Below are 15,809 nucleotides of genomic sequence, written 5' to 3'. Positions count from 1 at the left end.
AGCAAACCAGGTTAATGTTCAGTCTTTGACTTTAATAATAAGAACATAAAATATCAATAGGAATTTTCTTTTACAAGCATCTCTGAGCTACAAGAAGCTCAGTGGGTTAAGCATCTGCTTTCAGCTCAGGTCATGATCTCCGGGTTCCAGGATCAAGCCAGAGTCCAGCTCCCTGCTCAACAGGCTCGGCTCCCTGCCTTTCCCTCTCATTTTCCCTCTGTGCTTGCTCTCTCTCAAATAAATATATAAAATCCTTTTTAAAAAAATAAAGAATAAAAATAATAAAAGCATTTTTGTATAGTATGGACCCTATACTCAAAAAAGTTGCTTTTTAAAGTAAGTTGCCGAGGCACCTAGATGGCTCAGATGGTTAATTAAGCATCTGCCTTTGGCTCACGTCATGATCAGCAGAGTCAGGCTCCCTGCTCAGGAAGGAATCTGCTTCTCCTTCTCCCTCTGCCCCTCCCCCTTCAACTCATACTCATTCTCTCTCTCTCAAATAAACAAATAAATCTTTTTAAACAATTAAGTTGCTGTGTGATCAACATTAAATTAAAATGCTTAAGCTTTTAAATTATAAATGCATGCATATCCTCCTACATATCATCATCGTATAGTCTCCACAGTTGTTTTTTTTTTAAGATTTTATTTATTCATGAAAGACACAGAGAGAGAAAGGCAGAGACATAGGCAGAGGGAGAAGCAGGCTCCAGGCAGGGAGCCCGATGTGGGACTGGATCCCGAGACCAAGGATCACACCCTGAGCCAGGAGCAGGTGCTCAACCGCTGAGCCACCCAGGCATCCCTCCACAGTTTAAATATAATATCACTAGTCAGTCTTCTTTCCATAGGAAGACTATTAAAAGTATAAAACCTAAAAAAAAAATTAAAAGGGGGTGAGGGACTAAGTGTGGTCAGATTATCTAAAACAAAATAACTCTGGTTTTTCCACTTATAACCACAGCACTTCATCAGCCTAAAACAGTAGATCCACTAAAATTATGGCTTTCTGGGTAATTTTTTAAATAGATGTTACAAGCTTAAGAGCACAATTTCTGGACATACTACAAGATACCCATAAGCATCTTATAAACACTTAATGGACAAATGGACTTTATTTGTCCATAAAAGTATAGATTGGGACATCTGGGTGGCTCAGCAGTTGAGCATCTGCCTTTAGCTCAGGACACGATCCCAGAGTCCAGGATTGAGTCCCACATCAGGATGCTTGCAGGGAACCTGCTTCTCCTCTGCCTATGTCTCTGCCCCCCCCCCCCCTCTCTCTCTCTCTCTCTCTCTCTCTCTCTCTCTGTCTCTCATGAATAAATAAATAAAATCTTTAAAAAAAAAAAGTGTAGATAGGTCTGGGTATGACTTGATTAATTTTTAAGAAAGTCTTTGACAGGGGTGCCTGGGTGGCTCAGTCATTTAAGCATCTGACTCTTGCTTTGAGCTCAGGTCATGATCTCAGGGTCCTGAGATTTAGCCCTGAATCAGGCTCCACACTCAGCAAGGAGTCTGCCTGAGAATTCTCTCTTCCCTTCTGTCTCTATCCACACTTACTCACATTCTCTAAAATAAATAAATAAATAAATTTTTAAAGTCTTTGACATAAATTTTCTTGCTACATGAAAAAGATTTGGTACTGGAATTAACATTAGTCCTATAATTAGAGCTTGACTACTGTAACAAAGACAGACTAAGGCTCTAAAAAACCTTGAGGCAAGTTCAATTCATGTGTTCTTTTTGAAACCCAGGAATGGGACACCTGAGTGGCTCAGCAGTTGAGCGTCTGCCTTTGGCTCAGGTCATGATCCCAGGCTCCTGGGATCAAGGTCCTACATCGGGCTCCCCACAGAGAACCTCCTTCCCCCTCTGCCTGTGTCTCTGCCTTTCTGTGTGTCTCTCATGAAAAAAATAAATAAAATCTTTAAAAAAAAAAAAAAAAAAGAAGAAGAAGAAGAAGAAGAAAGAAAAAAAAAGAAAGAAAGAAACCCAGGAATGTTTGGGACAGGTAGCAAACCTTCTGAGGTCAGTGCCGTGAGAAAAATAACTATTTTTCCATAAAATTCCTTCACAGCAGCATATAGATCTTAACCTCTATATATCAGGTATATTCTTTCACACTTTATAGAGATATAATTCATATACCATACATTTACAGTACCCAATTCAATAACCTTTTAATATATTCAGTTATACAACCATCACCAAAATCAATTTTGGAACATTTTCATTACACAAAAAAGCAGCCCAGTATTCCTTAGCTGTTCTCTCCCCTAATCCTATTTTCTGCCATCTCATGCTACCTCTCTCCCACCTAAAGGAGACCATTACTCTTTCTGTCTCTAATGATTCATCTATTCTGGACAATTTATACAAATGGAATCATAAAATATCTAGTCCTTTGTGATTAGCTTCTTTCACTTAGTCAAAGCCTTTCAAATTCATCCATGTTATAGCATACATCAGTAGTTCATTTCTTTTTATTTGTGAATACTTAATTGTATGGAAATACCATTTATCTATTCATCAGCTGATGGACATTTAACTTGTTTCCTCTTTTTGGCTATGACGAATCATGTTACTATGAACACTTACGTCCAAGTTTTTGTGTAGTCACCTATATTCTTAAACGAGAATATCATCTGCACTGATAAGGCAAATTTTGATGATACAGGCAAAGAAACCTCTAAAATTTGCTGGTAAACAGGAAAGAGGCCAGGTTCTTTAAAAACATTTTTAAAAAACTGGAGACCAACTGTGGGATTTTAATTATGATTAATATGCTAAGCACTCTAATGGAAAAAGTGGACAACAAGCAAGAACAGATGGGTAATGTAAGCAGAGAGATGGAAACTATGAGGAAAAAAGCAAATGGGAATATCAGAAATCAAAAACACTAACAGAAATGAATGCCTTTGATGGGCTCATCAGTTGACAGGGCACAGCTAAGGAAAAAAAAAATCAGTGAGTTTAAAGATCAATACAACTCCCAATACTGAAATGCAAAGAAAAAAAAAAAAAACAATATCCAAGGAAAGTGGAACAATTACAAAAGGCACATTATAGACTATAAGGGGAATACCATTTATATGAAATTCAGAAAAGGCAAAACTAGTGACTTAAAGCAGACCAGGAGCTGCCAGCTATCAGTGGACTGATTGCATAGAAGGACAAAAGAACTTCAGGGGGTGGTGGCAGTGTTTTATATCATGATTGTGGTAATGGTTACATTTGTCAAAACTCAGCAAATTTTAAACTTAAGGCTGGTGAATTTTATTATGTGTAAACTATACTTTAATAAAGCTGTCTTTTTTTTTTAATAATAAAGTTGTCTTTTAAAATCAAGTACTTAAAGTTGTGTCAGGAAAATAGCAGTACATATTGCTAATCCTGCAATAAATAATGACTGAAGATAAAATAAATTAGCTAATAAAAGAGGGCTATTTCAATAAGAAAATTTACTTTTCCTAGAGAAATTCCACAGGAAAAGCAAATTTAATATATCAGTAGCTAAAATCAAGTTTATATTTTAAAACTTTAAGGCAATAAAAATAATCTTGCAACAAAATACACAAAAATGTTCACTGAAATTTCATTCATACATCAAAAACCAGGGGACACTCTAATGACCATCAATTCCAGATTTAAAAAATAAATAAATCCATACAAAAAAATACAATATGATAGTAGCAAAAATATATACAAAACATGGTTGAATATTACAAGCAATCAGAAGTTTTTTTTAAAAAATCAAGTACACGGGGATCCCTGGGTGGCTCAGCGGTTTGGAGCCTGCCTTTGGCCCAGGGCACGATCCTGGAGTCCCAGGATCGAGTCCCACATCGGGCTCCCAGCATGGAGCCTGCTTCTCCCTCCTCCTGTGTCTCTGCCTCTCTCTTTCTCTGTGTGTCTATCATAAATATAAATAAATAAATAAATCTTTAAAAAAAGAAAATCAAGTACATTAGAACTGCCTGGGTAGCTCAGTTGGTTGAGCAGCCAACTCTTGATTTCGGCTGGGGTCATGGTCTAAGTCATGGGATGGAATCCTGAATCAGGCTCCAAGTTCGGGAGAAGTCAGCTAGAGATTCTCTCCCTTCCCCTGGCTCTCTCTCTCTCTAAATAAATTAATCTTTAAAAGTAAAATAAAATAAAAAGCAAATACATTACACTCATCTTTTGTAAAGCTAAAAGCAAAAACCAAACATGGCTTACGAACACGTGTGGATTTTTAAAGTTGTAAAAAGCAAGTGAATTACGGTATCTGTTACCTCTGGAACAGAAACAAAAGGACAAGATAGAAAAAAACTAAGGGAGTAGGTATACCTAACAAGTTTCCAGTTCTTAGGTTCAAGTAGTAGGTTCATAGGTGTTTTCCAAAGTATACTTCATAAGACAAATAATACATACTCCTGTTTATATAAAATATTACATAATTTTAACGTTAAATTAAAACATACTAAATATTAAGATGTTATGTTAAAAAAACAAAAAATATGTTAAGTTAATGTTAAGCAAATATATACTAAATCTAACATTTGAGCTAGATACTGTGTTGAGGGCATTCCCTTACTACTCTCATTTTAATCCCTATTTCAGCCCTCTAATACACAGAACAAATAAAAGTTCAAATTTATCCCTTTGTTACATGAAAAAATAGATATGGAGAGGTAAAATAACTCACCCAAGGTCATACATCTAGCAAGTGACAGAACTACAAATTAAATCCAACTCTTTCCAACATCAGAGCTCAAGCTCTTAATCATTTCTACCAAAAAATAAACAAATCAAATAGTTTACTTCTTTCTTCATGAAATCTGAGTGTAACTGCAGTGTCTACAGCTGTTCTAACAACTGTCTTTCAATAGAAATGGCCCAGCTCAGGATTCCAGTAAGAAGTTCTTGTTTTCCAGTCACATTAACTAGAAATTCCTACTAGCCTCTAAAAAAGAAAACAGTTAAGAATGATGTCCCCTAGGGGTCCCTGGGTGGCACACAGTGGGTTCAGCGACTGACTCTTGGTTTTGGCTCAAGGCATGATCTTGGGGTCAGAATGAACCCTACCTAGGGCCCTGCCCTCAGCACACATCTGCTAGAGATTCCCTCTCCTCCCTCTGCATCTACCGCTTCTGTGCATGCACACACACACTGCACTCTCTCTCTAACACAAATAAATTTGGGGGGGAAAAAAAAAAGGAATAATGGCCCTTACCAGGTCATCACCAATGACTACAGATTTTTGACCCATCCCTGTAAATCACCTTTAAAAAATAGTTTGAAGTATCTTCATCTTACCAATACTTTCATCTCCTAATCTAAGCAATCAGCAAGCATTTATAGTGAGTGGGGGAGAAGCAGTCAACAGAGTAACTAAAAGGGTCTGTAATGAGGAACCAGATCCATCAATCATAAAAACTTAGCTGTAAAGAACCTGTGATATTCTATAAAACAAGCAAATTGATCCTAATGAGGAAACCTGAGACTACTACCATTCCTAGTTTCCATGCTGCTTTAAAAAAAAAAAAAGACTGCATTTTCTAGCTTCAAATTTAAGGGATGCTATATCTAGGCAGGCAATTGATGAAATTAACAAATGTCTATTTTTCAATATATATATATGAAATACAAATCTAAAAGCAATTTCCTTAAATTGCTCAGTTTTTCAATAACAGCTACTTTATAAGATGCCCATGAGCTTGATTCATTTTAATTATAAGGCATAATAAAAGCAGAACCTATAATTAAAAGTTACCTTTAAACTTAAGTAATTAAATTTCAAACTAAACTGAAGGACAAAGATACAATCCTTATAATTTAGGAAGCCATTCATATGTTCCTAATACTTTTTTAATATCAAAGTCTATAGAAGGCTACAATAAAACTTTAGAAATCAGAATGTTAGTAAAATGTGATATAAAGGCAACTTAGTAATTATCCTGACCTTGGCAATATTTTCATTCCTTTGTCCAAGTACATAGTACTTTCATTTTCATTAAGATGACACAAAAATTGGTTTAAGAAATTTTCACTGGGATCCCTGGGTGGCTCAGCAGTTTGGCACCTGCCTTTGGCCCAGGGCACGATCCTGGAGTCCCGGGATTGAGTCCCACATCGGGCTCCAGGCATGGAGCCTGCTTCTCCCTCTGCCTCTGCCTCTCTCTCTCTCTATCATAAATAAATAAATAAATCTTTAAAAAAAAAAAAAAGAAAGAAAGAAATTTTCATGAAGTAAAAGAGAATGGTAAGTCTCCAGTAAGAGACTGTACTTCAAATGGTTAATTTTCAAGACCATGAGAATGATATCATCGCCTGAGAGTCCAAAACTCATGATTTTAAAACTTCTGCGGTTAAAGATGAATTTCTATTGAATAACCATACACATACTTTTACTGCTAGGGAATGTCATCTAAAAGATTAGTTCTTAAGGTATTACTGACTTCAGTGATACTTAAATTCTTCCACTGAGAATCATTTTTTAAAGCAAGTAAGAACTTAAACATTATAAAATGGAAGAAAATTAAAATTAATAGCCCCTACCCACCCACCCCTCCTCCTATCCATAACAGCATGACCATTTAACAAGATAGCAACCTACTAGAAGATAAAAGTTCACAACTTACAGAAAGAAAATGGTCTGAAATTTGCAAAGAATCAAGAGTTAGATTCTAATTCAGTGACACCACAAACTAGTTACACAATTTTGATAAATCCATTAGTCTTTCTTAAGCACCTTTCTACCATGGGTTGAAAGAACAAGATGAGACATAAAAGCCTTTTCTTTTTGAATATTACTCAGATTGGGGATGACAGAAAAAAAGTAACTGAACCTAAGGGAAAGAAAAAAATTGCAGAAAAATGGACAGAGACTTAAGTATACATAAGAAATATAAAACAATCTAACAAACATGTAATTGGAGTCACAGAAGTCAGAATGAAGGAGAAAAAAAATACTTGAGGTAATAATAGCTAAGACTTCCCCAAACCTGAGGAAAACATCAATCTACATACTGAAGGAGCTCAAAGAATCGCAAGGAAAACAAATATAAAGATAATTAGACCTGAATACATCATAGTCAAACTCTTGAAAAACAAATAGAGAAAATCTTGAAAGCAGCCATATGGAAAGGATCATACATATACAGGAACAAGGATAAAAGTTATCTTTTCAAAAACAAGACAATGGAACAACATATTTAAAGTACTGAGCTACTTGTCCGGTGATGACTATCTCCCCATAAGAACATGCCCCTAAGGACTTCCTCCATCTCCTGGGGAAAAGCAGAAGCACAAGACGCACCTTGTGCAGAGCCCCAATTCCTACCTCATGGAAGTGATGTGCCCCGAATGCTATAAAATCACCACCATCCTCAGCCAGGCATAAATGGTAGTTTTGCATGCTAGCTCTTCCACTGTCTTTTGTCGGCCAGCAAATAATGGGCATCTGATTCCCTCACCTCAAATTTCAGAAGTGTGTATATGTGCAAAAAAGTAAAAACTTAGTCTACCTCTGATGTCAATAATTTTATAGGTTTAGTAAAAAACTCTTTCAATTTACCAGAGTAATTGGACAACTGAGGCTATATCTTGAAGGCCATAACTGAGAATCATTCACATTTAATCCAGACATGAAAAACCCACCATTAATAAAATTAAGATTGTAATTTATGTAAGTCAATGCCTATGAGCATGGTACCTATTCTTGGCTTATAGGAACCAACCTCAAAAGTGGAAGGAAGGTTATGCCCAGACAGGCCTTAAACTCGTACATTTAGAGAACCTGGAAAAGAAATGACTTCAAATTTATAGGTCCTTCAAAGTGAAATCTGGTAAAGAGTTTGGATTGGTTTCCTAGTCTCAAAATACAAGAACAAATAAAAGACTTTAAAAGATCAATTCCATATTCTTCAGGAAAACTTCTGAACAGAAATTAATCCTTTGCCTCAAAAGTTGCTCAATAAAATATGCCCAAGGGCACCTGGCAAGCTCAGTTAGGAAAACATGCAACTCTTGATCTCAAGGTCATGAGTTCAAGCCCCACATTGGGTCTAGAGCTTACTTTAAAAAAAAAAAAAAAATGCTCGTGGCCACCTAAGTGACTGAGTCAGTTGAGCATCCAACTTTTGGTTTTGGCGTGGTGATGATCTCATGGGTTGTAAGATAGAGTCCCACAAGAGGCTCCACACTCAGCAGGAAGTCTATTTGAAGATTCTATCCCTCAGTCCTTCCCCCCACTCACACTCAGGCACTGGAGTATTCTCTCTCTCTAAAATAAATAAATCTTTTTTTTTTTTAATGCTCAAAGAAGCTTTCATGGTTAACATATTTTTTTTGCACCTCTGCTAAGAAATTAAAGATTTTTTAAAACTGTAACTTGGCCAAAGCATGAGAGGAGCCTTTTTTTTCTAATGAACTCAAGAATCAATTGTGGGACTTCTGCTTTAATCCGAGAGAATAACAAACTCTATTCTACCATGAACAGGACAAAAAATATAAGAACAAACTATATTCAGGTATCAGAGAACAGGCAGTGAAAAACTGTGGTCCCTAAGATATAGGGAAATATTTGGAGGGGAAAAGGCAACAACGTGAATCCTACCACTACCCAAGCTTTTCTGCCAGAAAATAATTTCTACATCACAGCATAGGGATAAAGAACCCCAAAAGAGCCCAGTAATTTTGAACTGACAAGACAATCATCACAGTTCAGGATGTCCCAGCTACTTAGAATCTGCAGGGAAGTTTTTCAGAGTGATTGAAAAATTGCAGGGATTGACAAACTGATCCTGAAATTTGTTATCAAAATGCAAAAGCCCTGGATTATCCAAGGCAATCATGACAAGGAAAAAAGTTGAAAGATTCACATTACTCACTCTCAAACCTTCCCATAAAAGCTATAATCATCAGGACAATATATGTGGGCAGAAGATTGGTATATAAATCAATCAATGGAACAGAAAAAAGAAAGAGATCCTAATGTACACAGTCAGTTGATTTAAGTTAGCAAGACAATGCAATGGAAAAGGGAGAGTCTTTTAAATAGACATTTTAAGCCTGATCCTCAGGGGCACCTGGGTGGCTCAGCTGTTTGGGCATCTGTCTTTGGCTCAGGTCATAGTCCTGGAGTCCTGGGATGGAGACCCTGAGTCAGGCTTCCTGCTCAGGGGGGAGCCTGCTTCTTCTGCCCCTCCCCTCTGCTGTGATCTCTCTCTCTCTTTCTCTCTCACTCACTCAAATAAAATCTTTTAAAAAATAGGGCAACCCTGGTGGCGCAGCGGTTTAGCGCCGCCTGCAGCTCAAGGCATGATCCTGAAGACCCTGGATCAAGTCCCACGTCAGGCTCTCTTCATGGAGCCTGCTTCTCCCTCTGTCTCTGCCTCTCATTCTCTCTCTGTGTCTCTATGAATAAATAAATTAAAAACCTTAAAAAAAAATAAAATCTTTAAAAATAATAATAATAAAAAATAAAAACTTATTCTCAATCCTTTCTTCACATCATACACAAAAATTAAATCAAAATGGATCACAGACCTAAATATAAAGCCAGAAGTATAAAAGTTCTACAAGAAAACACAGATCATCGTAAACTACAGGTAGGCAAAGATCTCTTAGTACATAAAAAAGCACTAACCACAAAAGAAAAAATTGATAAATTGTACTTAAGGGGCACCTGAGTGGCTCAGTGGTTGAGTATCTGCCTTTGGCTCAGGTCATGATCCCACAGTCCTGGAATCAAGTCCTGCATCAGGCTCCTCACAGGGAGCCTGCTTCTCTCTCTGCCTATGTCTCTGCTTCTCTCTTCTCTCATGAATCAATAAATAAAATCTTTATTAAAAAAATAAACTGTACTTCTTACTTTGCTATTATATATGTTTAGGAATTCTTTAGAGAAAATAATAAAAGTGCACTAATCCATAGAATGGGAGAAAATATTTGAAAAAAATTGTACATGAAAATTCAAAATGCCTATTCTTCAAAAAAAATTAAGAAAATAAAAAGGGAAGATTAAAAACATAATACTCTTAAAAAGTGAAAAGAATCTGTATACAGAATGTGTATTTTTTAAAAACTCCTACAATAACGAACTGCTCAATTCAAAAAATGAGCAGAACACTTAGACACTTCATAAAAGAGATACATGTGGTTACTAAGAAACTATTATCTATATATCATTAGACATCATGGAAATGCAAATTAAAGCCACAATGCAATACCACTACCGCCCATTAGAAGGGCTGAAATTGAAGATGTGACAATAACAAATGGGAACGATTCAAACTTGAAAGCTTTAATCTTGCAGGTGTAATATACAGTGGTACAGACAATTCAAAAAACAGTTACACAGTTTTATAGAGGTAAGTATATACTTGGAATAGATGGGTGGCTCAGTTGGTTAAGTGTCTGCTTTCGGGTCAGGTCATGATCCAGGTCTCTGAGGCTGGCTCCCTGCTCAAAGGGGAACCTACTTCTCCCTTTGCCCCTCCCCAATTCATGCTTGTGCTCCCCCACTCTCTCTCTCCTCCCTCCCTACAATTAAAAAATAAGAATACAGGGGATCCCTGGGTGGCTTAGGCGCTTCAGCACCTGCCTTTGGCCCAGGACATGATTCTGGAGTCCCGGGATCGTCCCACATCGGGCTCCCTGCATGGAGCCTGCTTCTCCCTCTGCCTGTGTCTCTGCCCCTGTGTGTCTGTCTGTCTGTCTCTCTCTCTGTGTCTCTCTCTCTGTCTCTCATGAAATAAATAAAATCTTTAAAAAAAATAAGCACATACTAGCTAGAATTTAAATTAAAAGTTAAAACAAATAAAAGCAGGACGCCTCGTGGCTCAGTAGGTGAGCATCTATCTTTGGCTCAGGTGATGATCCTGGGGTCCTGGGATTTTTTTTTTTTTTAAAGATTTATTTATTTATTCATGATAGACATAGGGGGAGAGAGAGAGAGGCAGAGAGAGAAGCAGGCTCCATGCAAGGACCCCGACGTGGGACTCGATCCTGGGACTCCACGATCACGCTCTGGGCCAAAGGCAGGAGCTAAACCACTGAGCTACCCAGGGATCCCGGGGTCCTGGGATTGAGTCCGACATCAGGCTCCCCACAGGGAGCCTGCTTCTCTCTATGTGTCTCTCATGAATAATAAAATCTTTAACAAATAAGTAAATACCCTTTTTCCTCTGGGCCGCCAACATGCCATCCAGACTGAGGAAGACCCGGAAACTTCGGGGCCACGTGAGCCATGGCCACGGCCGCATCGGCAAACACCGGAAGCACCCAGGAGGCCGGGGTAATGCTGGTGGCATGCATCATCACAGGATCAACTTCGACAAATATCACCCAGGTTACTTCGGAAAAGTCGGTATGAGACATTACCACTTAAAGAGGAACCAGAGCTTCTGCCCAACTGTCAACCTTGATAAACTGTGGACCTTAGTCAGTGAGCAGACACGGGTAAATGCTGCCAAAAACAAGACTGGAGCTGCTCCTATTATCGATGTGGTGCGATCGGGCTACTACAAAGTTTTGGGAAAGGGAAAGCTCCCAAAACAGCCTGTCATCGTGAAGGCCAAATTCTTCAGTAGAAGAGCTGAGGAGAAGATAAAGGGTGTGGGGGGCGCCTGCGTTCTAGTAGCTTGAAGCCACATAGGGGGAGGTTCATTAAATGCTAACAAGTGCTTTTCAAAAAAAAAAAAAAAAAACAAATAAGTAAATAAATAAAAGCTAAGTTTTCTAACTAGAATTTAAATTATAAATTGAAACAAAAATACTTTTTTAATAAAAAGATAAGCATACACTTAATGGAAGACCCTGCAATTACACTCCTGGGTATTTACTCAACATTGACTTGTACCTAAATGTTCACAGTGGCTTTATTCATCATAGTAGCCAAAAACAAGAAACTCAAAAGTTGTGGCAGTCACATAGAATACCACTCAACAATAAAAAGAAATTACTGATACTTACAGTAACGTGGATGTATCTAAAAAATATACTGTGCTGAATCAAATCACTTTTAATGTGACTGTGGGTAAACACAACAGGTGGGGATCCCTGGGTGGCGTGGCTTGGTTTAGAATTATTTTAATTGCAAAATACTGTAAACAACTTAAGTAATACCCATACATAGGTGTGGGCATTACATACCCATATACCCATATCCATACATATGTATGTAATACCCATATATAGTTAACTGCTTGAGTTAACTATGGTACATGCTCATGATGGAAACTATGTAAAAAACAAATGAGAAAGGGGCTGGGAAAAGAAGGGATGAGGACTGCTAAAAGAGTACAGAGTTTCATTCTAGTTAGATGAAAATGGTCTGTAGATTAATGGTGGTGATATTGGACAGCAATGTCAATGTTAATGCCACCGAACTATATGCTTAAAATTGGCTAGAATGGTTAAGTTTTATATAAATTTTACCACAATTTTTTTAATTGTTATTTATTTATTTATGATAGTCACACAGAGAGAGAGAGAGAGGCAGAGACATAGGCAGAGGGAGAAGCAGGCTCCATGCACCGGCAGCCCGATGTGGGACTAGATCCCGGGTCTCCAGGATCGCGCCCTGGGCCAAAGGCAGGTGCCAAACCACTGCGCCACCCAGGGATCCCTACCACAATTTTTTAAATGAATGAGAAAGATCCCTTTGTCATGATATGGCATTATTTCTAGGCGATATTAGTAAATGAAAACAGCAATGTGCACAAAATTTCATGTCTGTATGGATTCTCAGTATATATACCTATTAAATTTGACCTATTTAAACAAGAAACAGCAAAGTGTAAAAGGGTATATACAACATGCTATACACCTTTTGGGAAGGAAGGAGGGAAGGAGGGAGGAAAGGAAAAGGAAAGGAAGTTAAAAAAAAGAAGGGAGGGAGGGAGGAAGGAAGGGAGGGAATAAATACATACTTTATATCTGTTGGCCATTACCAAAAGAAATACAGGGAGGGATGAACCCAAAATAGTGAGGCTGGTTACCTATGAGAAATAGGGGAAACGATACACAAGGGAAGTATATCTTTTGCATACTTTTAATTTTTAAAAGTGTTTTCTATGAATCAAAATGAGAAGGAGCATTTAAAAAAAAGAAACCTGGGGGCACATGGGTAGTTAGTTAAGCAATCGACTCTTGATTTCAGCTCAGGTCATGATCTCATGGTCATGAGTTCAAGCCCCAAGTTGGGCACCAATTTCAGCTCAGGTCATGATCTCAGGGTCATGAATTCAAGCCCCAAGTTGGGCACCACACTGGGCATGGAGCCCACTTAAAAAGGACAGGGGCCGGGGATCCCTAGGTGGCTCAGTGGTTTGGTGCCTGCTTTCAGCCCAGGGCGTGATCCTGCAGTCCTGGGATCGAGTCCCACATCAGGCTTCCTGCATGGAGTCTGCTTCTCCTCTGTCTGTGTCTCTGCCCCTCTCTCTCTCTCTCCTTCTCTCTCTCTCTCTCTGCCTCTCTCTCATGAATAAACAAAATCTTTAAAAAAGGGAGGGGGCAGGGGCTGCTGGGGGGGTGGCGGTGGGGATGTGCCTGGGTGGCTCAGTCAGTTAAGCATCCTAATCTTGGTTTGGGCTAAGGTCACATCGACAGGGTGGAAGGATGGAGCTGTGCATCAGGCTTCACGCTCAGCAGGGAGTCCGTTTAAGATTGCCTTCCTCTTCCTCTGCTCCTCCTCCTACCCCTTCCACTGCTTGCACTAGCATGCCTGCTCTCTCTTGCTCTCTAAATCTTTTTTTAAAAAATGAAAAAGAAATGAACCTAATTTCATTCAAATGAATACCTTAACTACCTTATGCAGAAAGTTGGAATGGCTAGTGAAAGTGGGGAAGGAAGGGAAAGCAAGAAAGGAAGGAGGAAGGGCTGATTCAAGAAATTTAAGAATGCAGTATTTTTTATTCATTGTCAGTCTTTGTGCAGGATGGCTGTAAGGCAGTGAAGAACTGGATATAAACTCTCCACTTTAAGTAAGTTTGTTTACTGTGGTAAAATGGGCAAAGCGACTCTGAAATTATTTGAGATGTATTATAGGATAGAGCAAATGAGTAAACACAATGACAATGTTGGAAGCCAAGGTTTCTCACAGCACAAAAAGGGACATAAAAATATGAAAAAGTACCAAGAATGAGGTCTACAGACAGGGAGTGAAGCTGGACATACTGATATAAACTCATGATTTCTCAACTATGTATATGCTCGTTGCTATGAATGTGTTTATGTACAAGTATGTTTATGCATGCACATGTGTGTATAAACATGCATATTTTACTAGCTCTGTCCATGGAAAGGGAGAACCCATGAGCAATGAGAATACCTCCCCTTACCCCTGCAAGATCTTAGTCTCTGATACTATTCTCCACACAAGGACATGGAGATTGATTAAGATTTCCACTTTCTAATGCTTAAATCTTTATTTTAAAAAAAAAAAAAGAAAGAAAGAAAGAAAAAAAAAAAGACTTCCACTTTCTAAACCTAGGGCATTTGGAGCACCAAAATAATTAGGTAATGAATTTATCAATTAAAAACCTAGGAATTCATGAGTCCAAACTGATAAATAGGGCTCTTGATTACAGAATAATGTAAGGACTGACTGGTAGTATGAAGGGAATGCCAGAATCAAAAAATAACCATTTTGGAACCGACACAGTGAAAAATAAGATCAGAGAGGAGTCATCAATGAATGCTAAATCTAGGGCAAATTGTGATGAGAACCATGGTATTTGCATGGTCTCCCCACAAAATGCTTATTGACTGGAAGGAAAATAAACTATACAATGGAGAAACCTAGCAGTATCTTGGCCAAGTAATCAATGTTAACATCACAAGTGGGGACAGAAGATATCCTATGTCTCCAGAAGTTGTGCATCTTTCTCAGGATACCACATTACCTATACAATATTTCAGCCAAGAACGCACAATCTCCATCTAATTGTAAGGAAATTTCAGAAAAACATTAAATGAAGAACATTCTATTAAAAGGGAGGGAAAGGCTGTATTCTTCAAAAATGTTAATGTCATAAAAGACAAAGGCTATGGGAATATTCCAGGAAAAAGAAGGCTAAAGAGAAATAAATACAGTAAATGCAATACCCAACCCTAGACTGGATTCTGTACAGGAAGCAAAGGAAATGCTGTTAACAGACTTTATTAGGTCAACTGAACAAACTGGAAGACAGACCATACATTTGTGCCAGAGGCCATTTATGAAGTTGATAAGTATATAATAGTTATATAAGAGAATGACCCTATCCTTAAGGAATACAGCAGTATTAGCAGAAAGAAGATCAATATATATAACTTACCCTCAAATAGTTCAGAAAAAAACTATGCGTGCATAAGGAAGGAAAGAGAGAGGGAAGGAAAGAGTGAGAACATGCATGGATGCAAATGATAAACAAGTAGATAAATCTAGCAAAAGGATATCTAGATATTCTTTATTTTTTGTAACTTCTGTAAATTAGAAATGACTCCCAAATAAAGAGGTTTATCTTTTTCTTGTTAATAAATACCATGGAGATAGTTATCTAGTATGTTCAGAATATAATGGGAACATACCATGATTAATTAAAGGATTTTATAGGGAAACGGCAAGAGCTGAGACCAGAGGCTTACACAGATTTCCAGATAAAGAACTGTTTCAAATGTCAGAGAAGGGAGTTTGTACTTTTATTTTCTGTAAGCTAGGGAATGGAAACACAAAGCTAAGAGTAGAACTGAGGCTTAATTAAAAGGGACATACTTAAGGAAATTTTCTAAGCAAAATTTCAAATGCTAGAAACAAGGAGTAAAGAGATATGTGAACA

General features: G+C 37.9%; 2 protein-coding genes across 7 annotated transcripts in view; one reads left to right on the top strand and one right to left on the bottom strand.

Annotated features, from left to right (window-relative positions):
- The window catches only part of NCOA3 (nuclear receptor coactivator 3), a 145,542-nt gene that overhangs the window by 57,348 nt on the left and 72,385 nt on the right, over window positions 1–15,809 (bottom strand). The gene's annotated exons all lie outside the window — the stretch shown is intronic.
- On the top strand, window positions 11,167–11,674 carry LOC119877482 (60S ribosomal protein L27a). The gene has a single exon (XM_038572542.1). It carries the CDS (start codon window positions 11,188–11,190, stop codon window positions 11,632–11,634), a length of 447 nt encoding a protein of 148 aa, XP_038428470.1. The 5' UTR covers window positions 11,167–11,187; the 3' UTR covers window positions 11,635–11,674.

The sequence above is a fragment of the Canis lupus genome, chromosome 24 (assembly GCF_011100685.1).
Source record: "Canis lupus familiaris isolate Mischka breed German Shepherd chromosome 24, alternate assembly UU_Cfam_GSD_1.0, whole genome shotgun sequence".
Taxonomy (NCBI): Eukaryota; Metazoa; Chordata; class Mammalia; order Carnivora; family Canidae; genus Canis; species Canis lupus.
This window is presented reverse-complemented; position numbering and strand designations above follow the sequence as displayed.

Coding starts and splice junctions, on each gene's coding strand:
- LOC119877482 (XM_038572542.1), top strand. CDS start 11,188: ATGCCATCCAGACTGAGGAAGACCCGGAAACTTCGGGGCCACGTGAGC.